Raw genomic sequence first — 27566 nt, 5'->3', positions numbered from 1 at the left:
CATGGCTGATGAATGGAAATTTCCACTGGTCACTGATTGAAAGTGCAGTATCTCCCTCATTTTTCAGAGTAAAAGCCTGAAACAATGCCTAAAGACTGCTCACATGTAGAGGAAGGCAAAGGGCTTGTGAACTGGGTCCTAAGTCGTTGTATCGTGGATAGACTTTCAATGGAAACATTTGAACATCTTGGCCATGTTCTGTTATAATCTCCACCCGGCACAGCCAGATGAGGACTGGCTACACCTCATAGTCTGGTTCCTCTCTAGGTTTCTTCCAAGGTTCTGGCCTTTCTAGGGAGTTTTTCCTAGCCACCGTGCTTCTACACCTGCATTGCTTTCTGTTTGGGTTTTAGGCTGGGTTTCTTTCACAGCACTTTGTGACATCAGCAGATGTAAGAAAGGATTTATAAATACATTTGATTGATGTCATTCCTCTAAATTAGCTGGGCGTCCAGGGGTTAATTGAACACTAGAGTTCCTGAGGCGGAAATTCTGGTGGCCCAAAATAACTGAGGATATTAGATCCTTCGTTATGGCCTGCTCCACCTGTGCCCAAAGAAAGTCCTCACGACAGCGATCGGCTGGGTTTCTTCCATCCCAAGGACTGATCACTATCCTGGTGGTCGTCGATCAGTTCTCCAAGGTAGCAGACTTCATCGCCCTGCCCTACCTCAGTCAAGGAGACAGCCAATCTCATGATAAATCATGTCTGAAGAAGTCCCCCCAACCCTGTTTCCTGAACAAGGGGCCAAAGCGGGGGTGCCCTCAGCAAAGGCGTTTATTCAACAATGTTGCCGCACCTGGACCAGAGCGCGATCCTCCTTTAAAAGTGGATTCTCGGAAGCTCGCCCCGTTCTACGTAGGACCATTCAGGATCCTGAGTCGCATCTACCTGGTCACCTATCATCTCCAGCTCCCCAGGTCATTGAGAGTCTGTCCATCCTCCACTTTTCCCATATCAAACTGTTAAGAACCAGTCCCTTCTCCCCACACATATGCCCCTCCGCCTCCTCGATTTGTTGACGGCCACCCGCCTTACACAGTCTGGCGTCTGCTGGAGGCTTGTCGGGTCTGGGGCACCCTGCAGTACCTGGTGGACTGGGAGAGCTAGGAGCAGGCGTGGGTGCCTGCCCGGGACATCCTGGACCCGAGACTTGTTCGGGACTTCAACCAAGTATGTGGTGGTTGCCCTGGATCTGCGGCCGAAGCCGCTCCTAGGTTCCACCTGTCACCAAGATAGATGATTGGATAGATGATTGAATGCCCACCAAAGGTCATGGATCATCTTATCCTTACATTCCAGGACACCATGGCCTATTTATTTCCTTAACTTACCTCATTTTCACTCACTGTATATAGACTTTTTGTTTTCTTTTGTTCTACTGTTTTATTGTTCTACTGTTTTACTGTATGTTTTGTTTATTCCATGTGTAACTGTGTGTTGTTGTATGTGTCAAATTGCTATGCTTTATCTCGGGCCAGGTTGCAGTTACAAATGAGAACTTGTTCTCAACTAGCTTACCTGGTTAAATAAAGGTGAAATAAAAAAAAAACACAAGCTTAGTTTTCTGAATTCCAGCGAATGTGAGCATAGCACTTCAAATCTGCTAGTGAAACCAAAATCACATACCAGCAACAACACAGTCTAAATGAGTTCTGTTACAAGCATGTTACATACAAAATGCAACTTTATTAACCTTCATGCCTAATTCATATACATGTATATGTTTTAACTCGGTTTAATTTAATTTCACAGCTCCATCCATACGAAAAAATACAGAGATAAAAGCAAAAAGCATTGACAGAATATTTAGACAACTTCTTAATAACAGAAATAAAGAACAGAAGAAAAACCTTTGAACCTCTTTCAACCTTTGAAAAACATTGGGATTCCGAATTAGTTCCCAGAATTCCTTGAGCTAACGACTCCCTTTGAAGCATTGTGGGGCATATCACAATTTTACGGTAAGAATGAAAAGCTCTGAATACATTTACAATACAGTCACTTTACATGAATACAGGAACAACAATTACTGTACGTAATAGCAGTAAACTTGAAACAAAGGCATTGGCATCACTACGTAATTCTTCAAAAACAGAGATAAAACAAACACAGAATTGATACAGAAATTAAAGAAATATTGAACGGATACAGAAGTGTAATCAGAATTCTTTCAAAGGGAGCTCCCCAAGGGTTGGTATTCCTGGCCTTTACATATTCAATACAGCATTCCCTGCGAACTGCAATAAATTCAATCAGGTAATTCAAATGTCTTTCAATCTCTTCTGTGATTTCGCATACTGCAGTATGGTGTGGCTGATTATGAAAAAAACGAAGTAGTTGCACCAATGACCAGTATCGGAGAGGTCAAAACCTAAATGATACAATAATGATAAAATAATTACATTCTCTAAGTGAAGTTAATATTGTAAATACATCCATACAAACAATATGCAGCTTTCATGGGACATACATACAGCATGTTAAAGGCTGAAATTTGAGGATACTGTATTGAAAAGATGGGGTAAGGCTCAGTGCATTGAAAATAAACTGAACAATGGGAGTCTGGGTTTTTCCAAAATGGTCCCAGAGTTTTATGTTTTACAAATACATCTCTGTCTCAGTATCAATTCAAGGGTTTATATTTGAATGTATATGATATGTGTTAGTTGTGAAATAGTTTATGTGCATGCTTTTCAGAGATTCGCTGTGATAGGAGGCACTATTCATTATTGCATAACTTTGACCCTGCTTACCGTTAAATAATTATGCTCGTAAAAACTTTTATTATGCCAAAGGGGAGTGGTAATGCACGCATGCAATAAGCCTCTGTGTACACATGCTAAATATTAGTTATAACTTTCAAGTTAAGTTAAATTGAAAGAAAATATATGTAGAATTTGGATAAACGTTGATATGAATCTGTACTTGTAATTGTAATATTATTCAACTCAACATGGCTGGGTAGAGAATGACATTAAAAGTTTGATCAATTTATAAAAGCATTTATCATATTGACTATATTTATATGAAAACATTCTCTTGTTTTGAGAAAGAAGAAAATCACGAACCAAAATGCACATTTCTGACATCAGATTTGATCATTCATATTAGTATTTTAGATAACAAAACAGTTTAGAATCAATAGCCCCATCTTACTGTATATCAAATCAGATAAATTAGCATCTCTGAAAAATACTTTACATGTATAAATGCATTTCCTTGTATCTAATAATCAAAGCCCTATTTTCAAATGTATATACAGGCTGTAGAACTGAGTTTTATTTCCACAATCACATATATTAAAACACTTCAAAATATATATATTTTTACAGAAAATCGTTATATGCAAAATGAAGTGCCCCTCATTTCAGAAAAGTACAGCATATGAATAATAAAATTTTTAAAATTATGACTATGTATAAATGGACTAATTTTAAAATTATACTTCACAACAAACAAGTTGCCAATGATATGCTTGGGCCAAAAAAGGCCAATGAAATATTCACATGTACACAAACAACATATAACAACATAATATGACATATATTATAATACTTCAGAAAAGCAAAATGGAGAGAGACAAATTGGGCATAATATTGTTTCTGATAAATTTTTCTTTGTTCCGCTAAGGATGTGGTTTTGAATTATAGGACAGTACCAGTGGTATATGCGTGTTATTAAATCACTAGGCATATGCTGCAATCTCAAAAACTTGACTCGACAACACCTTAACTTACTGACCTTCTGAAATCAGCTCCTGAAACTGTAAGCAGGGATCCAGCATACTCTAACGTCTGTGTACTGCACTACAAAAATACTTTGAAAACATACAATTGTCATACATGTGGGATTCTGTTGAGAATAGTTATGATAATGATGAACAAGGTCAGATCTAGGTTCAATATTGTAAAAAGGAAAATCTGATAACTTCGCTGTGATAGGAACAGTTGCAGATATTGCTTTCATGTATCTCAGAAAGGTTTATGTCGTGCTATTTGTATGTCCATAGATATCTCTTTCCAGGTGGCTGGATAAATTGTCTTTAACTGGTAGTTTGCAGTTGATGTCAATCAATATGCAAAATGTAAGTGGTTGATGTCATTGCACTGACTAATGAAAGTTGAGCCACATTTTTTTTCACAGAATACTTCAGTTATATATAGCCATTCATCTTTATACGGCTAAATACATTTCTATATAGCCGTAGATGTCTTTTTACTCCATGTACAAACAGACAATGATCAAAATGTGGTTTCAGTGTGTTGAATAAACCTTAACACTGAATATGGTAAATAAGTATCTGTCATCGATGCATGACAAACTACAAGTAAAGGTGGACCTGAAGCTGGATCTGAAGACCTCACATCATGATTTGTGTATGTGTGATTAAAAAAGACACTGCTCCCAGCCACAGAAAGCTACAGGGCCAACTGTCTGTGTACATTGTGTACTACAGTGTATTACGTTATAAAGAATGTAGAAAAGTTATGTTTCTTTCCCCTTCATTTTGGCACTGTACACTCTTAGAAAGGTTTATTCAGCTTCTCCCATAGGAGAACCCTTTTTGGTTCCAGGTAGAACTCTTGTGGGTTCCTCCTCAAACAAAAAAAATGTTTTTCAAGGGGTTCTCCTATGGGGACAGCCAAAGGTTCTAGATAACACTTTATTCTAAGGGTGTAGGTCTGTTCATAGATACATTTAGAAAAACCTGTTCCCCCTCAACCACCAATCATTAATGTGACATTTTCCACACAATTTACAGGAAGGGGTAACCAAAATAAGTGAATTTGCCTAGAACATTGTGCTGTAGAAATATAGATATTTGTAGTATAGAGTAGAAACAAAGAAGTGGAACTGGTAGAAATCGGTCTGTGATTGAGGACTTATTTGTCTATGACATCAGCAACCAGAACAAGGGTACATTGATTCCTTCTACTGAAAGTATTGCTCTTCTATTGAACTTGTCTAACCGAGTGGCTTAGCCCTCTGATCTAAATGTATGCACGCATGACTGTAAGTCGCTTTGGATAAAAACACCTGCTAAATGGCAGATATTATATTATTATTATTAACTAAACCCAAGATGTGTTAGCTCTAGACTACTAACACACAAATGATCACAATGCCAATCCCTTTCACTGTAAAGAGCAGGGACACAAAACTAAATCCTTGAACATTATGGAATCGTCATATAAGGTGTCAATCTGTAAGGTGCTTCAAATGCCAGATATGTTAATTTGATTTGTTTTAAAGTTCATTGCACATTGAGGTGTGGATGGATCTTTATTTGTGAAATGGATCAAAAGCAGGCATACACAGCAAGATATAATAAACAAAAAACGAAAAAAGTCTCGATTTTGAAACTATATTTACCCAATGAGATTGCTAATCACAAAATGCACCAATAAAGTTGTTTTAAATACAATGTTTGAAAGAAGCTCTAGGTGCAATGCGGTTGAGTCATGTGCTAACAAAAACCACTGGATAAAAAAATTAAACAAATACCAAAAACAACAAACATTTATACTAAACCTGTATGTATTGTAATATGTGTGGATGTGAATGAGAAGTAAGGTTGCTGATGCTCTCTGTTTGTGGATATACTGTACTCTTAATCTCAGTTGCAGGTTTGCTGACATTGGGTTGGGGTTAACTCCGCCCCTTACAGCTTCTATATCACTGGCCCACTGGGATGACTCTGATTCTTCTGAATCTAGAACACTGGTACGACAACTCATTCTAGAATGCTGATTCTTGAACACTCAAACCAGTTTTTATGGGTACAATCAATGAGTGGATGGCGCCCTCTGCTGCCGGTTGTCCTGAAGCACAGAGGGGCAGGGAGCTGCTGTAGGGAGTGAACTGGGAAACAATACTCTCCATGGACGAACCAGAATCTGTGCCTGTTTATTCCATTTTCCAATGCAAGGTCAAGGTCTGCCCTATACTTCAAAGACACACATACACACAGCCCTTCCATCAAGCCATCCAATCCTCAGTTCTTTCACATTATAGATGCGAGAAAAGCAGCCATTTTGAACAATATAACCAAAGACACCAAGATGAACGGTTGTGATTAAGGTTCCTTTCCAAATTAACGAAGAAGAGCAATACTCCATCCGAGAAAAACTCCAACGTGAAACAATTTAAGAACAGTGCTGAGAAAACAGACAGGTTTATGTCAAAACTCCAAAATGATAATAAAAGAGCATTTTCCAGTTCCGACCCTCCTCAGTCACTGAGGATCCAGAACCAACCCTGTTTTTTTTTCTCTGTGGACAGACAGACGCCTTTCTTTGCATTTTACTCTGCTCTTCCCACCGCCTCACAGACAGACAGCGGTGTGTGTCCAGTCCAGCTGAACTACATTGAGGGAGAGACCCTGCTCCCCCGGGCGGCACTGTGTGTGTGTAAGTGTGTGTGTATGCTCCTTCTGATGACATCATCACCCTGTAACTGTCTCACACCAGCATGTGTCTCCGTCGGTGCAGGGCTAGGTGGTCTGAGCGCGAGAAGCTGCGGTCACAGTCCGCACACTTGAAGGGCTTGACACCTGTGTGTTTCCGGTAGTGGCGTGTCAGCTCGTCAGAGCGGGCAAACTTCCATGTGCAGCCATCCCAGGTGCATTTGTATGGCTTCTCACCTGGACAGGTCAACACAAACAGACATAAACAGAGACTTGGTAAAGTAATGACATTCGCAACATACAATTCATGTGCACATATTTTTGATTTCACTTTTTCTTCTAAAACAGTCTTCCAATATGCTTGGAAAGTGGAGACATCACAAACATAAAAGTAAAGTAAACATTACACGAAACAGCTTACCGTTTTGGAGACAGTGCTTGCTAACAAAGAGGTTTGCAGCGGTTAATTAACTGTAAATTAAGTTAATTGTGTCGCCTCACAGTTAAGCTAAAAATACACCAAGGTTACTGACGGCCAAGGTTGCAGCTCTGACTATGTCAGCAGTCACTTTATTTTATATAGCTCAGATCATCAACTGTTCATGGCTCGCCAGGCGAATAACCTCTCCCTCAATGACAGCAAGACAAAGGAGCTGATCGTGGATTACAGGCGACGGAGGGGCAAACACGCTCCCATCCACATCGACGGGGCTGTAGTGCAGCGGATCGAGAGCTTCAAGTTCCTCTGTATCCACATCCCTAAGGAATTAACATGGTCCACACACAACCACACATTTGCGAAGAGGGCACGACCTTTTGCACCTCAGGAAGCTGAAAAGATTTGGCATGGGCCCCTCAGATCCTCAAAAAGTTCTACAGCTGCACCATTGAGAGCAAATTGAATGCCTACATCACCGCTTGATACGGCAACTACAAGACACCCGACCGCAAGGCATTACAGAGGGTGGTGAGTATGGCCATCCAAGACCTCTGTAGCAGGCGGTGTCAGTGGAAGGGCCAAAACATTTTCACCGACAAACACATTACAAGCACACACATGCATACTGATTCCACACTTTCACGCTCACAAACACTTTCACACTCACCACATACACTGCTGCTACTGTCTATTATCTATGATGTTGCTTAGTCACTTTACCCCAACCTACAATTGTCATGACATTGCCCTCTTTGGTTACAGCAAGCACCATCCCCCTCTCCCTGCCTCTCTCTGCTCCTTCAACCAGGCTGCTATGGTCAGTGAGGTCATACATTCCTAGGGAAGACCCTGCCACATGGCCACACAGTATAGAGATAGAGTGAAGTTTCATAGAGAACAAAGGAATTTATTCCACCTCACTGAACTTGAGGTCCGAACAATGTTCACGTTCCGGAGAAGGTATAAAAGATCGGTGAAGAATCCAGCTACGAACTGGTCCGTTTGTTACAACTTGGGGAAGCTCATGGGAGACAGTGGGGCCACATTACCATAACGCTGTTTATATAATAGCCTCAGATATGAGGTTTACATCTAATTGTCGTATAAGATGAATGTGTGAGGATGATACTGTTTGTAAAATTGTGTCATGTGATTTTGGACTGTTTATTGAAGGAAACTCCAATTCCCTTTTGAGTTGAACTAAATCAAAGGACAGCCCATGAGCCCAGTTAGGGTCAGGCATCCTGGGGCAGCCCCTTTTCTGCAATTCCGAATAAAACCCAACTTTGAGAAATTCTCAGTAGACCATGTTTCTCTCAATCACGGGAGGACAAAGGTTGCAGACCATTGCTGAATATTTTAACCATACCACGTGGTTAAACTCTTAGACTATCAATTTCGACAGAACAAGAACAAGTCTTTCATATTAATTACTAGTCTGCAGCTGGGAATTCGGTATCATTGAACGCAAAGAACGACAACCGACAAAACATCCATTCTACAACAACATGAATGAATCTCACTCTGAACTATCCACTATAACCACGACAGAGAGAGAGAGAGAGACGGGCAAATCTACGAAAGAAACAAACTTTTCAACAGCGATCAAGACGACACACTGAGCGTAAATATATATATTCATTGCAATTGTTCCCGAATGAGTGAGCGTTCATGTGTAAAGGATTAGCATTTCAATTGTTATAATTATCACTCTGTAGTGACTTCTTAGTCGACCCCCACTTCCCTTTTGTATAACAAGCCGCCATGCCGGTTTAGCCCACTAGGGGCACATTCTCCTATCATTTCTTGTACCCAAATTTACTTTGTTTGTTTTGTTTATGCATTTCTGTGAATTACTTAGTTAGTAATAAATAAATTATTTAAGACAATTGATGTATGGATGACTTATAGTGAATACTGGGTTCATGCAGATAACCAACCATTTACGACGTTTGGAATGAGACTAACGTGAGGTAAAGTAAATAATTAATGAAATCAGATGACTACAGATCAGATATGAAAATATCTGAAAGGTTATATTGGGAAATTATAACTTTGTAATCTGAATATTTTCCTTGGTGCCCCGTCTTCCTAGTTAATTACAGTTACATGATTAATCAGTTTGATCGCGTAATACTAATTACAGAGAATCTTTGATAAAAACTAAGTCTTCAATTTAATGATTGTAAAATTGAAGACGACACGACACAGTATATGTACATACTGTAGCTACCTCCGATGACCTTGTATCCCTACACATCGACTCCCTGTATATACAGTGGCTTGCTAACGTCTTCATCCCCCCCTTGGCATTTTTCCTATTTTGTTGCCTTACAACCTGGAATTAAAATAGATTTTGGGGGGGTTGTATTATTTGATATACACAACATGCCAATCACTTTGAAGATGCAAACTATTTTGTATTGTGAAAGAAACAAGGAATAAGACAAAAAAACAGAGAACTTGAGTGTGAATAACTATTCACCCTCCCCCCAAAGTCAAAACTTTGTAGAGCAACCTTTTGCAGTAATTACAGCTGTAAGTCTCTTGGGGTATGTTTCTATCAGCTTGGCAAATCTAGCTACTGGAGTTTTTGCCCATTCTTCAAAGAAAAACTGCTCCAGCTCCTTCAAGTTGGATGGGTTCGTTACGCTGGTGTACAACAATCTTTAAGTCATACCACAGATTCTCAATTGGATTGAGGTCTGGGCTTTGACTAGGCCATTCCAAGAGATTTAAATGTTTCCCCTTAACTTAAACCACTCAAGTGTTGCTTTAGCAGTATGCTTAGGGTCATTGTCCTGTTGGAAGGTGAACCTCCATCCCAGTCTCAAATCCCTGGAAGGCTGAAAAGTCCCTGCCGATGAAAAACATCCTCCCAGCACGATGCTGCCACCACCATGCTTCACTATGGGGATAAGGTTCTCGGGGTGATGAGAGGTGTTGGGTTTGTGCCAGATGTAGCGTTTTCCTTGATTGCCAAAAAACTCAATTTTAGTCTCATCTGACCAGAGTACCTTCTTCCATATGGTTGGGGAGTCTCCCACATTCCTTTTGGCGAACACCAAATGTGTTTGCAAATGTTTTTCTTAAAGCAATGGCTTTTTTTCTGGACACTCTTCCGTAAATCCCAGCTCTGTGGAGTGTATGGCTTAAAGTGGTCCTACGGACAGATTCTCCAATCTCCGCTGTGGAGCTTTGCAGCTCCTTCAGGATTATCTTTGGTCTCTTTGTTGCCTCTCCGATTAATGCCCTCCTTGCCTGGTCGGTGAGTTTTGATGGATGGCCCTCTCTTGGCAGGTTTGTTGTGGTGCCATATTCTTTCAATTTTTTTAATAATGGATTTAATGGTGCTCCGTGGGATGTTCAAAGTTTTGGATATTTTGTTTAAAACCCAATTCTGATCTGTACTTCTCCACAACTTTGTCCCTGACCTGTTTATAGAGCTCCTTGGTCTTCATGGTGCTGCTTGCTTGGTGGTGCCCCTTGCTTAGTGGTGTTGCAGACACTGGGGCCTTTCAGAACAGGTGTATATATTATGAGATCATGTGACAGATCATCTGACACTTACATTGCACACAGTTAAGACTATTTAACTAATTATGTGACTTCTGAAGGTAATTGGTTGCACCCAATCTTATTTAGGGGCTTCATAGCAAAGGGGGTGAATACATACGCACGCTCAACTTTTTCATTTAGAATTTTCTAGATTTTTTTTTTTTTTTGCATTTCACTTCACCATTTTGGACTAATTTGTTTATGTCCATTACATGAAATTGAAGTAAAACTCCATTTAAATTACAGGTTGTAATGGAACAAAACAGGAAAAACACCAAGGAGGTGAATACTTTTGCAAGACACTGTAGCCATGTTACTTTTACTTGTTAACTAGAACAATACTCTGCAAGTTGCAACTCATTTGTAAGTTATTTTTTTCTAGAGCAATTCCTTGTTACTTATTTTACATCTAGCTAAGGAGTTTTGAGTTTGAAGGAACATTATTTTTAGTTTATAAATGTTTTATATTATTCAGTTTGACGACAATGTGCACAAAAATGGTCCATTAGCTAGATAGCTAGATTGCTAACTGATAGTCAAACAAATGAGATGGTAACGAGCAATAATGCTAAACACTAGCTAAATGCTTCCTCCATAAGCTAGCTATCTAGTATCTAGCCACTGTAGCTAGTAACACACAAATGATACTGATGGCCCGAGGTATTTAGCACCTCTGACTAGAATGTCGGCAATCAAAATCACCAACTAGTGAAGCAGCTGTTCTGCCAAAAGCAGTGGTGGACAGAGTGAGCTCGAGCCAGACTTATGCTATGTTCATGCCATGTCGGGAACTTGTAAATAAGTCCCTCCAACTGGAAAAAATGCACCTGGATGCCCCTCCAACTCATGATTAGGACTAGGAAACTCGGCTATGACCTCTGGATCACGGTCTTTCCCACATGATGAACTCTGACATCACACACCACTGAAAATGTCAACAACCATGGCCACAATTTTGTTTGTCAATGGTGAGAATGGTTCTTGTGTTCCTTCCAAGTTCTGAGCATGTGAACTCTACAAGTCGTTCCTCCGATCACTCCTACATAATATGAACACGGCATTATACTGCGAGTGCCAGTTTTCTAGCTAGCATCGGCATTCACTTGCGCAACATATAAACTACAAATGTGGCTAGATGGAACTGGCAGTGTGGGATAATGGAGAGTGAATTATATATTTTGTCAACATCTTGCCAGCTAGTGGTTATCTAGTTGTGTCTATCTAGCTATCAACAGGGCTTTCTTCAAATTCTAACTACCAACATTAACGCAGATAGCTAACATTGGCTATATAGCAACATGGTCCTACTACGTGCCAATGGAAACAAAGCTTTAAGAAAGCACCACTACTGCAACCTTCTGGTCTGGAGTATTTTAACAAGTCTAATAATTTTGGGACAAATTATGAACAAAATGTTCACTTGCATATTTGCATATTTCTATGTTTTGTAGAAAATGAAATGGAGGAACATCACATCATCGGTGTGCATCGTGTGATTTTAATCAATTATGTGTAGGCATTGCCTACTAATTGCCTACTAATTGTCTACTAATTTGTTGATGATGTAAGGGGGTTGATGTTACCAGTACATAAAAATCTGCACGCTTATAAAAAAATACCCCTATGCCCTCAGACGAACCATCAAACAGGCAAATAGTCAATACAGGACTAACACTGAATCCTACTACACCGACTCTGACGTTCGTCGGATGTGGCAGGGTTTGAAAACTATTACGGACTACAAAGGGAAACCCAGCCGCAAGCTGCCCAGTGGCGCAAGCCTACCAGACGAGCTAAATTACTTTCATGTTCGCTTCGAGGCTTCGAGGCAGCAACACTGAAGCCTGCAGGAGAGCACCAGCTGCTCCGGACGACTATATGATCATGCTCTCCATAGCTGATGTGAGCCAGATCTCTAAACAGGTCAACATTCACAAGTCTGCGGGGCCAGACGGATTACCAGGGCCTGTACTCAGAGCATGCGCGGACCAACTGGCAAGTGTCTTCACTGACATTTTCAACCTCATCCTGAATGAGTCTGTAATACCCACATGTTTCAAGCAGAACCCCATAGTCCCTGTGCCCAAGACTACGAAGGTAACCTGCCAAAATGACTACCGCCTTGTAGCACTCACATCGGTAGCCATGAAGTGCATTGAAAGAGTGGTCATGGCTCTCAACTACACCATCATTCCTGAAACACTAGACCTACTGAAAATCACATACCACCTCGACAGATCCACAGATTACGCAATCTCAATCGCACTCCATACTGCCCTTTCCAACCTGGACAAAAGGAACACCTATGTGAGAATGCTGTTCGTTGACTACAGCTCAGCGTTCAACACCATAGGGCCCACAAAGCTCATGACTAAGCTAAGGACCTTGGGAATAAACACCTCCCTCTGCAACTGGATCCTGGACTTCCATGCTGATCCTCAACACCGGTTCCCCTCAGGGGTGCGTGCTTAGTCCCCTCCTGTACTCCCTGTGTACCCATGACTGAGTGGCCAAGCACGACTCCAACAACATCATTAAGTTTGCTGATGATACAATAGTGGTAGGCCTGATCACGGACAATGATGAAACAACCTATAGGGAGGAGGTCAAAGACCTGTCAGTGTGGTGCCAGGCCATCAACCTCTCTATCAATGTGAGCAAGACAAAGGAGCTGATCGTGGACTACAGGGAAAGGAGGGCCGAACAGACCCCATTTACATCGACGTGGCTGAAGTGGAGTGGGTTGAGAGTTTCAAGTGCCTTGGTGTTCACATCACCAAAAAACTGCCATGGTCCAAACACACCAAGACAGTCGTGAAGAGGGCACGACAAAACATTTTCCCCTTCAGGAGACTGAAATGATTTGGCATGGGTCCCCAGGTCTTCAAATAGTTCTACATCTGCACCATTGAGAGCATCTTGACCGGTTGCATCACCACCTGGTATGGCTACGGCTCGTTATCTGACCGTAAGGCGCTACAGAGGGTAATGCATATGGCCCAGTACATCATTGTGGCCAAGCTTCCTGCCATCCAGGACCTGTATGCCAGGCAGGCCAAAAAAAAGTCTCCAGCCACCCTAGTTATAGACTGTTCTCTCTGCTACCGCACGTCAAGCGGTACCGGAACACCAAGTCTAGGTCCAAAAGGCTCCTTACCCCCAAGCTATAAGTCTGCTGAACAATTAATCAAATGGCCACCCAGACTATTTACATTGACCCCCCCACCCCTTTATTTTTACACTGCTGCTATTCGCTGTTTATCATCTATGCATAGTGACTTTACCCCTACCTACATGTGCAAACTACCTCGACTAACCTGTACCCCCACACATTTACTCAGCACCGGTGCCCCTCATTATTGTTATGTAATTCTACTGTTTCACTTTTCATTTTTACTTTATTTTTATTGAGTAAATATTTCCCTAACTCTATTTCTTGAACTGCCCTGTTGGTTAAGGTCTTGTAAGTAAGCATTTCACGGCGCATGTGACAAATAACATTTGCTTTGATTTTAACCCTAAACCTTAGCCACATAGCTAACTTGAATTTTAACCAACTAGCTAACGTTAGCAACAACAAATTGGAATTCGTAACATATCACACGTTTAGCAAATTCTTAACATATTGTATGAATTGCAATTCGTAACATCTTGTACAAATTGCAATTCGTAACATATAATATAAATTGTCATTCATAACATATCATATGAAATGGATGATGGACATCCACAAATGACTACATACCATACGAAACATAACATATCATACTAATTGGAGTCTCCTGGATTTACTTTTACTATGTAGCGTCTGCCCCTAAGTCCAGGTTGCTTGTTGTGTTTACAGATATTGTGAAGCACCTTCCATGTGTATTCACTTACCATGTATATTAGCGCTACAAAAAAACATTATTCAGGAAGAGACCTAGCCTTTAATTGATGAAGAGACCTAGCCTTTAATTGATGAAGAGACCTAGCCTTTAATTGATGAAGAGACCTAGCCCTTAATTGATGAAGAGACCTAGCCTTTAATTGATGAAGAGACCTAGCCTTAAATTGATGAAGAGACCTAGCCTTTAATTGATGAAGAGACCTAGCCTTTAATTGATGAAGAGACCTAGCCCTTAATTGATGAAGAAAACTGGATTAAATTGGTGAAGCCACACACACACACACACACACACACACACACACTCACACACACACACACACACACACACACACACACACACACACACACACACACACACACACACACACACACACACACACACACACACACACACACACACACACACACACTGACCTGTGTGCGTCCTCCGGTGTGCTTTTAGATGGGAGCTCTTGGTGTAGACCTTATTGCAGCCCTCAAAGTCACACCTGTGGATGCGTCTCTTCTTGGAGTCGGGCGACTCTGACCTCCGGGGGCGGCGTATGCTCTCAATACTGAATGGTGACATGGAACTGCAACAAGAGAGAAATGGTGGATCATTAGAGGAGCATCTTCAGCATCTTTCATTTACATGACTAATTTAGATATTAGCTGTAAGACAATGATCCAAAACCCAACATGACATTTTACTGTGTATGCCTTGGCTACTGTAATTATATCAATAGTGCCATTGTACTCCATGTATTGTATCCTGTGAAGTATCGGGTAACTTTCCCTTCCCTTGGATACACATGTACATTTATCCTTCAAAACAATCCCAGCACTTGTATGTAATGTTTGACACATTTCACCCAAGTTCAGTGCTATCCGGGATCCTTGGATGTCCCTACCCTAAACTTCAACCTTAACCACTAACCTTACCCTAACTATAACCACAACCCTTATCTAACCCTTACCTTAACCATTTTACATGTCAACTTCAATGGGTAGGGACATCCGAAGGATCCCAGATAGCACATACCTTTCAAGCAAGCTCCAATTACTCCAATAGAAATACCTGGAAATAGATTCAAGATCATATTTCACAACATGTTATGTATGACATGTTCATTCAGAGATATTGTTAAAACATTTCAATGGCCATTAGATGGTGGTCTTGCACCTTGGTAGAAACCCCCACAACCCACTGGGCCCAGATGGGTTATTCCACGTTAGTTTAACAATTATTTTTTTAATTATGTGGGAACAACGTTGATTCAACCAGTGTGTGCCCAGTGGGACGGCACAGGAAACTGGATGAGGTAAGACTGTTATTTTGACCATTCGTATAGGTTTCTCAATAATCTGAAGACAGTTTCATATTTATTTTATTCACGCAGTTCAATAAACATAATGACTGTTGTGTATGTCATCCATTACATTTTTCATGACATTTCCTTTAAAAATTAGTAGTCAGTACATGGAGTACAATTTATCACAATAAAGCCACTAGCTAGAGTGTGTGCATTTCCCAACACAGACAGTATTGATATGTGCCATCAGCCATATGTGCTTCCAGTAATGGTTAGCAGTGGTGGCAGGTTCGCTTAGCTCACATGCTAAACAGTCACTCTATCTAGAATGTACACACACACACACACACACACACACACACACACACACACACACACACACACACACACACACACACACACACACTGCTAAGTAGCTACCTGGTCAATCTGCATGAACCCTTTTTGCCTCTTCACATGCGGTACGCTGCTGCTACTGTTTATTATTTATCCTGTTGCCTAGTCACTTTACCCATACCTACAGTACCAGTCAAAAGTTTCGACACACCTACCCATTCAAGGGTTTTTCCTTTTCCTATTTACTATTTTCCACACTGTAGAATAATAGTGAGGACATCAAAACTATGAAATAACACATATTGAATCAAGTAGTAACCAAAAAAGTGTTAAACAATAATCTTCAAAGTAGCCACGACCTTGATGACAGCTTTGCACACTCTTGGCATTCTCTCAACCAGCTTCACCTGGAATGCTTTTCCAACATTCTTGAAGGACTTCCCACATATGGTGAACACTAGTTGGCTGCTTTTCCTTCACTCTGTGGTCCAACTCATCCCAATCCATCTCATCTGGGTTGAGGTCGGGTGATTGTGGAGGCCAGGTCATCTGATGCAGCACTCCATCACTCTCCTTCTTGGTCAAATAGCCCTTACACAGCCTGGAGGTGTGTTGGATCATTGTCCTGTTGAAAAACAAATGATATTCCCACTAAGCGCAAACCAGATGGGATGGTGTATCGCTGCAGAATTATGTGGTAGCTATGCTGGTTAAGTGTGCCTTAATTATAAATAAATCACAGACAGTGTCACCAGCAAAGCACCCCCACACCATCACACCTCCTCCTCCATGCTTCACGGTGGAACCACACATGCAGAGATCATCTGTTCAACTAATCTGTGTCAAATTTGGACTCATCAGACCAAAGGACAGAATACCACCAGTCTAATGTCAATGGGCTTCTGAGTGGCACAGCACTCTAAGGCACTGCATCTCAGTGCTTGAGGCATCACGACAGACTCTGGTTCGATTCCAGACTGTATCACAAACGGACGTGATTGGGAGTCCCATAGGGCGGCCCACAATTGGCCCAGCATAGTTAGGGTTTGGCCGGGGGGATAGGCTGTCATTGTAAATAATAATTTGTTCTTAACTGACTTGCCTGGTTTAATAAAAATGTATTGTGTTTCTTGGCCCAAGCAAGTCTCTTCTTCTTATTTGTGTCCTTTAGTAGTGGTTTCTTTGCAGCAATTCAACCATGAAGGCCAGATGTAAGCAGTCTCCTCTGAACAGTTGATGTGGAGCATTTTTATTTGGGTTGCAATTTCTGAGGCTGGTAACTCTAATGAACTTATCGGTCGAGGCAACTCTGGGTCTTCCTCTCCTGTGGCGGTCCTCATAAGTGCCAGTTTAGTCATAGTGCTTGATAGTTTTTGCAACTGCACTTGAAGAAACGTTCAAAGTTATTGAAATGTTCCATTTTGACTGACATTCATGTTTTAAAGTAATGATGGACTGTCATTTCTCTTTGCTTATTTGAGCTGTTCTTGCCATAATATGGACTTGGTCTTTTACCAAATAGGGCTATCTTTTGTATACCACCCCTACCTTATCACAACACAACTGATTGGCTCAAACACATTAAGAAGGAAAGAAATTCCACAACATAACTTTTAACAAGGCACACCTTTTAATTTAAATGCATTGCAGGTGACTACCTCATGACGCTGTTTGAGAGAATGCCGAGAGTGTGCAAAGCTGCCATCAAGTCAAAGGGTGGCTACTTTGAAGAATTTCAAGTAAAAAATATATTTTGATTTGTTTAACAGTTTTTTGGTTACTACATGATTCCATATGTGTTATTTCATAGTTCAGATGTCTTCAATATTATTCTACAATGTTGAAAATAGTAAAAACAAAGAAAAACCCTTGAATGAGTAGGTGTGTCCAAACTTTTGACTGGTAATGTTAATGTATATATCTACCAAAATGAACTCGTATCCCTGCAAATCTGACTCTGTACTGGTACCAAGTTGTCTTTACTCCTTGTGTATTTATTCCTCACGTTTTTTATTATTATTATTTATGTTTCTCTCTGCATTATTGGCCTGTTAGTTTATACCTGGTGTTTACGAAGCATGTGACAAATAACATTTGACACATATATTCAGGAAAAGGCATGTACCCTTGCTCACACACACACACACACACACACACACACACACACACACACACACACACACACACACACACACACACACACACACACACACACACACACACACCAAAAAATACATTATGTACACAAACACACGGCAGGGACACACTTTTGTTATCTGCACAAATTCAGAATCCACACAATCAACTGCCATGGTGTGTGTTTGTGGGGGTGGGTTAGAGGATGATGCAGGGAAAGAGTGAGGGAGGAGGGAGGAGAAGGGGGTGGGGTAGAATATCACTGGTACTTGTCTCTCTCCATTAATGATTGTCAACCTGGATATCCACATTGCATTTTCTTTCACTCCTCATACAGCTCTGAGGCCAGACAGAGAAGTGAGAGTCATAGGGGCACAGAGATGGGGGAGGGGTTACAGTTAGAGGAGAAGAGAAGGGGGATGAGGGTCATGCAGGACAACGAGGAGCAGCCTATAGTATATTTGGGATGTTGGGGGCAAAAGGAAGGAGAAAATGAACAAGATGAGCAGTCTCGTGGTGTCTGGATTTCTAGAGGAGTGTGTAAATGGGCTCTTTCGAGGATGGAAAAGAAAAGGTTACAGGGTGCAAATAGAGAAGAGAGGGGAGGAGGGAGAGGGGAGCAGATAGGTTCCTTTGGGTGGTGTAGAAGAGACGAGGCCTGGCCAGACAGGCCCTCTTGTCTCCATCACACACAGCCCACATCCTGTCTCACTGACACACACACACATATATGCCACACAAGGACACACATAGGCAGCGTACACACACACAGGATATGAGCGCTTGGGTCAGATATGATACTGATAACTCTCTCTCTATATATTCACCCCTGTAAATTGAGGCAAACCATTTTTTTGCAGTAAGCAGGTTTCCATCCAACCTTTTTATGCGAGTAAAATACATGTCGGATAAAAAAAATGTCATGACAGGCCTGATGGAGACTTTCTAAATGTCGACAAAACAAAATACGCTTGACAAGGTGGAATCTGAAAATGTCAGTGGAAACGCTTTTATGTGCAAATATTGATATAATAATAATCATATCGAAGTAAACTTGGAGTCCTGTCATGGAAAAGGTTTTATTACAACAACAACAAAAAACTCCCCTTTGTCCTTTGACAGCCAACAGAGGCTCATCATAACACATCCTTATTACATGTGTCTCTTGGGGTCAATCTTCTCCAGGTGAACATGGTCCTCCCACTACGATTCTTCAGGATAGCATGCACTATACTAGGCTACAGATTAAATTCATTATAATGAACTTCACAGGGTGTCATGCCCTGATCTATTTCACCTGCCCATGTGCTTGTCTCTACCCCCTCCAGGTGTCGCCCATCTCCCAATTATCCCCTGTGTATTCATACCTGTGTTCTCTGTCTGTTTGTTGACAGTTCGTCTTTTCCGTTCAAGCTTAACAGCGGTTTTCCAGTCAGCGCCTTCTGTTTCCCAGCCTCTCTTTGCTAGTCCTCCCGGTTTTGGCCTTTGCCTGTCCTGACCCTGTCCTTGCCCGCCTGACCTCTCTGCCTGAGCCTGCATGCCGTCCTGTACCTTTGCCGCACCCTGGATTTTCGACCCCTGCCTGCCTTAACCTGTTTTTGTCTGCCCCTGTTTGCTACAATAAACAATGTTACTTCAACAGTCTGCATCTGGGTCTTACCTTGATACCTGATAGTACGAACTGGCCCTGACTGACCCAGCACACTTGGACCAGCTCCGCTATGTCATCGTTTCCCAGGGAGCCACCATTGGTAGGCACAAGGAGTTGCTTCGCGGCATGATTGAGGGGTTCCAGGCCACGGACGATCGTCATGACCAAGCATTGGACATGTTGTGGGAGCAAGTCCGTGGGTTGCCTACCAGGCAGCCGACCATGACGGTAACCTCCCAGCCCCACTGTAACCTGGCTGGTAGCAGCGCTGGCACCCCAGTTTCCCAGGAACCCAGCTTACCTCCCCCGGAGTGCTGTGATGGAGATTCCAGAACCTGCTGGGCCTTTCTCTCCCAGTGCTCCCTCATTTTCAAGCTGCAGCCTTCTTCGTTCCCCTTGAACCGCTCGAAGATAGCGTATATTATTACGCTGATGTCCTGGAGGGCACTCAAATGGGCCACGGCGGTGTGGGAGCATTGGAGGAGATAAAGGATGAGCTGGCAGCCCAAGAACTGCTGACGGATCTCAACTCACTCATCGTTTTAACCATTCGGATTGACGGTTGGCTACTGGAATAAAGGAGGAAGAAGAGGTTCAATTTGTGTTCCCAATCACTCACTCAGGGATCTCACCTTGCAGCTGATAAACTCCGGAAGTCCCCGGCGTCTACATCCCTGAAAGGAGCCATGCTTACCCGAGTCTCTCCAAGAGCCTCCAGAGACTGCCGTTTCACCTCTTCCCGAACCGCTCCAAGATTATCAGCCCCTCTGCTGTTCATCCTCTGTTGCCATGTACCCTCCGTATTCTTCCTACCTTTTCTGTGTTTAGAGTCAAAACCATGTCTGACTTCCCCTTGTCTTCTGTTTCCAGTACCTGGTTGACTGGGAGTGTTATGGCCCGGAGGAGAGGTGCTGGGTTCCTGCTAAATACATCTAGGACCCGGCCCTCATTGCTGACTTTCACTCCAGTCAACCAGGTATCCACCCAGGTGGAACACCAGCTGGCGTCCTGTCACACCCTGATTTGTTTCACCCGTCCTTGTGCTTGTCTCCATCCCCTCCAGGTGTCGCCCATCTTCCCAATTTTGTTGCCAGTTTGTCTTGTTCGTTCAAGCTTACCAGATTTTTTCCTGTCAGCTCCTTCCGTTTCCCAGCCTCTCTTTGCTAGTCCTCCCGGTTTTGACCTTTGCCTGTCCTGACCCTATACCCACCCATCTGACCTCTCTGCCTGAGCCTAAATTCCGTCCTGTACTTTTGCTCCACCTCTGGATTACTGAACCCTGCCTGTCCCGGAGTCCACCTGCCGTCCTGTACCTTTGCCGTACCCTGGATTTTCGACCCCTGCCTGCCTTGACCTGTCTTTGTCTGCCCCTGTTTGTTACAATAAACAGTGTTACTTCCACAGTCTGCATCTGGATCTTTTCATTTATTTATTTTCAGCTTTATTTCACCAGGAAGGCCACTTGCACAGGACCATTCTGGAAGAAAACCTGATGGATTCTGCAAAAGACCTGAGACTGGGACAGAGATTTGTCTTCCAACAAGACAATGATCCAAAACATAAAGCAAAATCTACAATGGAATGGTTCAAAAATAAACATATCCAGGTGTTAGAATGGCCAAGTCAAAGTCCAGACCTGAATCCAATCGAGAATCTGTGGAAAGAACTGAAAACTGCTGTTCACAAATGCTCTCCATTCAACCTCACTGAGCTCGAGCTGTTTTGCAAGGAGGAATGGGAAAAAATGTCAGTCTCTCGATGTGCAAAACTGATAGAGACATACCCCAAGCGACTTACAGCTGTAATCGCAGCAAAAGGTGGCGCTACAAAGTATTAACTTAAGGGGGCTGAATAATTTTGCACGCACAAATTTTCAGTTTTTGATTTGTTAAAAAAGTTTGAAATATCCAATAAATGTCGTTCCACTTCATGATTGTGTCCCACTTGTTGTTGATTCTTCACAAAAAAATACAGTTTTATATCTTTATGTTTGAAGCCTGAAATGTGGCAAAAGGTCGCAAAGTTCAAGGGGGCCGAATACTTTCGCAAGGCACTGTATTTGGAAAGGCACACACCTGTCTATACAAGGTCTCACAGTTGACAGCACATGTCAGAGCAAGCCACGAGGTCAGAGGAATTGTACGTAATGCTCAAAGACAGGATTGTGTCGAGGCACAAATCTGGGGAAGGGTACCAAAACATGTCTGCAACATTGAACATCCCCAAAAACACAATGGCCTCCAAAATTCTCAAATGGAAGAAGTTTAGAACCATCAAGACTCTTCCTAGAGCTGGCCGCCCGGCCAAACTGAGCAATCGGGGGAGAATGGCCTTTGTCAGGGAGGAGACCAAGAACCTGATGGTCACGCTGACAGACCTCTAGAGTTCTGTCAGCGTGGGAGAATCTTCCAGAAAATCAGCCATCTCTGCAGCACTCTGTCAATCAGGCCTTTATGGTAGAGTGGCCAGACGGAAGCCACTCCCCAGTAAAAGGCCAATGACAGCCCGCTTGGAGTTTGCCAAAAGGCACCTAAAGACCCTCAGACCATGAGAAACAATATTCTCTGGTCTGTTGAAATCAATACTGAACTCGTTGAACTGAATGCCAAGTGTCAAGTCTGGAGGAAACCTGGCACCATCCCTACGGTGAAACATGGTGGTGTCAGCATCATGCAGTGGGGATGTTTTTCAGTGACATGACTGGGAGACTAGTCAGGATCAAGGCAAAGAGGAATGGAGCAAAGTACAGAGATATCATTGATGAAAACCTGCTTCAGAGTGCTCAGGACCTCAGGTTTACCTTCCAAGAGGAAAACGACCTTAAGCACACAGCCAAGAGTACGCAGGAGTGGCTTCGGGACAATTCACTGAATGTCGTTGATTGGCCAAGCGAGAGCCCGGACTTGAAACCTATCAAACATCTCTGGAGAGACATGAAAAAATCTGCGTAGCAACGCTCCCCATCCAACCTGACAGAGCTTGAGAGGATCTGCAGAGAGGAGAGAGAGAGGAATTATTTTGGTCCTGAAAAAGTAATGTTTTTTTGTTGTTGCTGAGTTCAGAAAAAGTAAAGTTTAGATACCCCAAAAAACGACTATTTCTGAGCCCTACCCATGCCCGTGATGATCTACCTGTTTTATATTTGAGAAGGTTTAAGCACTTCTAACACCATGTTATGATGTTAGTGATCATTTTAGTGATACCCGAGCACTACCCCACCCTAGCTACTGATGAGAAAACAGACCTTACCAGGCCCTAACCCAATGTATAACATCGGGGCCTGTCGGGCTCAGGTCGGGTGGCACTAATCCGCAGGCAGTTGAAGAATGGTAAATTGGAGCCTCTGAGAGGGTTTTTTGCCTGCAGGAAGAGCCATGTATGGTATCTTACAAAATAGTGTGGGTTAATAGCAAATCGTCAAGCTGAATTTCTATATTCAAAAATACATTTTAGGTTTCCTAGCTAGCTAGGTAGGGCAGTCAAGTGTGCTAGCAAATGTTAGCTAGCTACTTAGCTAGCTGAGCAAAGTGCTAAATCATCCAGCAGAATTTCTGTATCCAAAAGTGAAACAAATTGCATAAAGAATTTACCCTCTCCCCTGTCAAAAGATTTGTCTTGTGAACAATGTTTCTTTCTCTTCTGTCTGGCCTTTGCACACTTCTCATAGCCATGACCATCCTGATTCTTCACTGATGACACTGGTGTCAGTGTCAACACAAAATTCTGGGCACGTTCCAGGTCATCTTTATTTATTAAGTGTGTTTCAAAGATTGGGCAGATCTCACAAAGTCGGGGGAATTTCTCCGAAACCAGGGAACCAAACCAATAACATGTCTTGAGATCTTCAGATGAAGCCTTCATTCCTGGAATAAATAAGTGAACCAATGCATCATCAGGGTTTCAAACATGGGGCACATCATGGGACTTGACCATTGGTCTGAAAACCAACCATTTCTGTTCCTTGGACAGGGCAACAATGCATCACACTCAAAAATGAGAAAATAACTATTGTTTAACTGTGCAACCATTGACAATAAGGTTGCACGATGATACATAGGGGTTCAATATTAGCCGGAAGTAAATAGTGTCTCACTATTTGGCAAGCACGGACATTCTATGGCACTATTTTGACCAATTTGTTATAATGCATTTTGCAAACTATTAAATAAGCGTTAATAACGTAATTCCAAACCCTTTATTAACCCTTTCCAAATGGAACCTTATTGTAAAGTGTTACCATTACTACTACTACTCTACCCCTACATGTACCATTATCATAGTAGCCGTATTGTTGGAAGTAGTAATAATATTTCCTGAGAGCCGTGGCAAAGCGGTAGCATTGAAACCGGCCATTCCAGCCTGAATGAAAGACGTGTGTTTGTCTCTCCCAAGCCAATGCACCGAGAGAGAAACTTTCCAGCCGAGATGTTTTTTAGTTTGTCCTTTTATCTTCACCCTCGTCCTCATGTACCTGTGTGTGTGTGTATGTGTGTGTGTGGGGGGGGGGGGGGTGTGTGCGTTCCTACATGTGTGGGTGTCTGTGTTTGAGTGTGTGTCCGCGGAACACTCTTTGTACAGGACAAAGGCTGTACATTTCTCTGGCTCTGAGGTTCTCAAAGGAAACACAACCAATACAACAAGATTCAGAAAAAAACAACAACAAGCCCTCAACTGTAGAGAGCATCTCACATGGAAATGAGGCATAGGAACACACACATTCATAAGCACACACATGTGGGGACCAGCCAGAAATCACCAGAGCCTTGTACTCTCTCACTCCCTTCCCCCTCTCTCCCCTTCTCCCTCATACTCTATCTCCTTATTTTCTTCTTTCCCTCTCTCTCCCTCCCTCATTCCCTCTTTCTCACAATAGCCCATCCACCGTTTCCACATGAATATGGAGGAGGCTGGCCAAGAAGCCCATTACATATCCATGCTTGCCCTTTTTTCCTATTTCTCCCTCTCTACCCCTTTCAATTTATTCCTCTCCCGCTTCATGCCGCTCACATTTAGTTCATCCTCCTGCTATTCCCTTTCTTCCCCATTCCCTCCCTCTAGCCCTCTTCATCTCCTCATGTATTGATGTGGATACCTGGCCCTCAGCTCAACTGTTGGTAAGCCTACTCTCAAACTGAAGACAGTATGGTTCCAACAAACTATATAATCTTTTATACAACTATACTGAACAAAAATATAAAACGCAACATGCAAAAATGTCAAAGGTTTTACTGAGTTACAGTTCATATAAGGAAATCAGTCAGTTGAAACAAATTCATTAAACACTAATCTATGGGTTTCACATGACTGGGCAGGGGTGCAGCAATGAGTGGGCCTTGGTGGCCAGATCCTCTCACTGGGAAGCCAGGCCCAGCCAATTAGAATGAGTTTTCCCCATAAAACCCATGGTACTAGTATGGTATGTTCACTTATACCATGGTATAGCCTAAATATTGAAAACGTACCATGATTTTAGCCTTGAAGTATAATGGTACTGCCGTTGTACATAAATATTACCATGGTATTGCATAATTTATACCATGGTATAGATGTGGATCATGGACATACCATGGTTTTGACATGCATTATACATTTTACCATGGCAATGCACAATTATGATACATGGTACCAAAAATGATCATATGGTACCATTTCTATTAATTGTGTGCTACCATGGTACAATTGCAGTATAATGTATTAAACACATTTGTATTTGCATTTATTATGGATTCTATTCGCTGTTGCCTGGGAGAAGCTAGTCTTCCTGGGGTCTAGCAACATAGGACAGTTAGATACAGTTTAAATTACTGCATGACATTACATTTCATAAGACCTTACCCAACACATTCAGTGTGTTTTCTCAGGCCACCACTCCACCACCACATATTTACAATACAACATCCATGTGCATGTGTGTATAGATTGCGTGGCTTATCATGTGAATGTGTGTCTGTGACTGTGATGGTCTCTTCACAGTCCCCACTGTTCCATAAGGTCTATTTTTACTTGTTTTTAAAAATATGATTCTACTGCTTGCATCTGTTACCTGATGTGGAATAGAGTTCCATGTAGCCATGGCTCTATGCAGTACTGTGCGCCTCCCATAGTCTGTTCTGGACTTGGGGGTTGTGAAGAGACCTCTGGTGGTCTTGTAGGGTATGCATGGGTGTCTGAGCTGTGTGTTAGTCGTTTAAACAGACACATCGGTGCATTCAGCATGTCAACACTTCTTATAAAATAAATCCTCCAAGGTCAAAAGAGGTTGGTTGGTATTATATTGATGAATTTACATACCAGTATGGGCAAGTTTCTGATAAAGTCAGAGGCAGGCTACTATTGTTGGTCCTAATATGTCTATAATGTCAAAGAAAATGGAAAATGGGGGAAAATTATAAAAGTCCGTTAGCATAGAAGCTAACGTTGGCTCCAGTTAAGAGGGTACACTACACTACTAGAACATGTGTGTTGTGGTTTTTCACTATGAGCTAAAGGGGTTTAAGAGGGTATACTACACTACTAGACCGCGTGTGTTGTGGTTTTTCACTATGAGCTAAAGGGATTTAAGAGGATATACTAGGCCTATGCTTTGCCATTGCAGAGCAAGTAGTCAATGTTGCATTATGTAAAATATATATATATATTTTGTCACTGCCATGGCAGAAACATACCATGCTACTGATGCAAATACCATGGTATTTTCCTGCCTTGGTAGTACAATGAAAAAACTACCATGGTATTATCATGTTTTTTTGGTCACTACCATGGCAGTGGTCTGCGGTTGTGAGGCCGGTTGGACGTCCTGCCAAATTCTCTAAAAACGACATTGGAGGCAGTTTATGTCAGAGAAATTACCATTAATTTCTCTGGCAACAGCTCTGGTGGAGATTCCTGCAGTCAGCATGCCAATTACAGGCTCCCTCATCAGTGGCATTGTGGTGTGTGACAAAACTGCACATTTTAAAGTGGCCTTTTATTGTCCTCAGCACAAGACGCACCTGTGTAATGATCATGCTGTTTAATCAGCTTGTTTATATGCCACACCTGTCAGGTGGATGGATTATCTTGGCAAAGGAGGGATGCACTCTTCCTGGGGTACAGCAGTTTATACCGTTTTAAAAACATTACAATACATTCACAGATTTCACAACACACTGTGTGCCCTCAGGCCCCTACTCCACGGCTACCACATATCTACAGTACAAGTGTGTTGAGCATTAAAAACCCAGCAGCATTGCAGTTCTTGACACAAACCGGTTGGCTTTGCACCTACTACCATACCCCATTCAAAGGCACTAAGGCACTAAGGTACTATTCTCTGTCTGCTATCGTTTATTTAGATATTAGAGTACCTGAGGATCAAATAGAAACATCGCTTGACTTGTTTGGACAAACTTTACCGGGAACTTTTTGGATTCGTTTGTATGCCTATTGAACGAGTGGATTACTGAAATCAATGGTGCCACTTAACTTTTTATGGCTGCAGGGGCAGTATTGAGTAGCTTGGATGAAAAGGTGCCCATTGTAAATGGCCAGCTCCTCAGTCTCAGTTTCTAATACATGCATACTATTATTAGTATTGGATAGAAAACACTCTAAAGTTTCCAAAACTGTCAAAATATTGTCTGTGAGTATAACAGAACTGATATTGCAGGAGAAACCCTGAGAAATTCCACTTCCTGTTTGGATTTTTTCTGGGGGTGGCAGATTTCAACCAAGCTCTCATTGAAATTACAGCGAGATATGGATGAGTTTTCACTTCCTACGCCTTCCACTAGAAGTCAACAGTCAATAGAACTTTGTCTGATGACTCAAATGTGAAGGGGTGTCGAATGAGACAGGAAATATTCACCACTGCCAC

General features: G+C 42.1%; 1 protein-coding gene across 2 annotated transcripts in view; it reads right to left on the bottom strand.

Annotated features, from left to right (window-relative positions):
• Positions 1–1670: 1670 nt before the first annotated feature.
• Positions 1671–27566, bottom strand: part of LOC109870890 (Krueppel-like factor 12) — a 157877-nt gene continuing 131981 nt past the window's right edge. Inside the window, exons 5-7 of one of the 2 annotated variants that reach the window (XM_020461579.2) lie at positions 15318–15353; positions 14711–14868; positions 1671–6647 (exon numbers count right to left, since the gene is read on the bottom strand). In XM_020461579.2, the coding sequence (XP_020317168.1) occupies positions 6466–6647; positions 14711–14868; positions 15318–15353 (376 nt within the window). In that variant the 3' untranslated portion in view covers positions 1671–6465. The remainder of the gene's footprint in view (positions 6648–14710; positions 14869–15317; positions 15354–27566) is intronic. The other variant, XM_020461580.2, reaches the window with a different exon arrangement.

The sequence above is a fragment of the Oncorhynchus kisutch genome, linkage group LG26 (assembly GCF_002021735.2).
Source record: "Oncorhynchus kisutch isolate 150728-3 linkage group LG26, Okis_V2, whole genome shotgun sequence".
NCBI classification, from domain to species: domain Eukaryota; kingdom Metazoa; phylum Chordata; class Actinopteri; order Salmoniformes; family Salmonidae; genus Oncorhynchus; species Oncorhynchus kisutch.
This window is presented reverse-complemented; position numbering and strand designations above follow the sequence as displayed.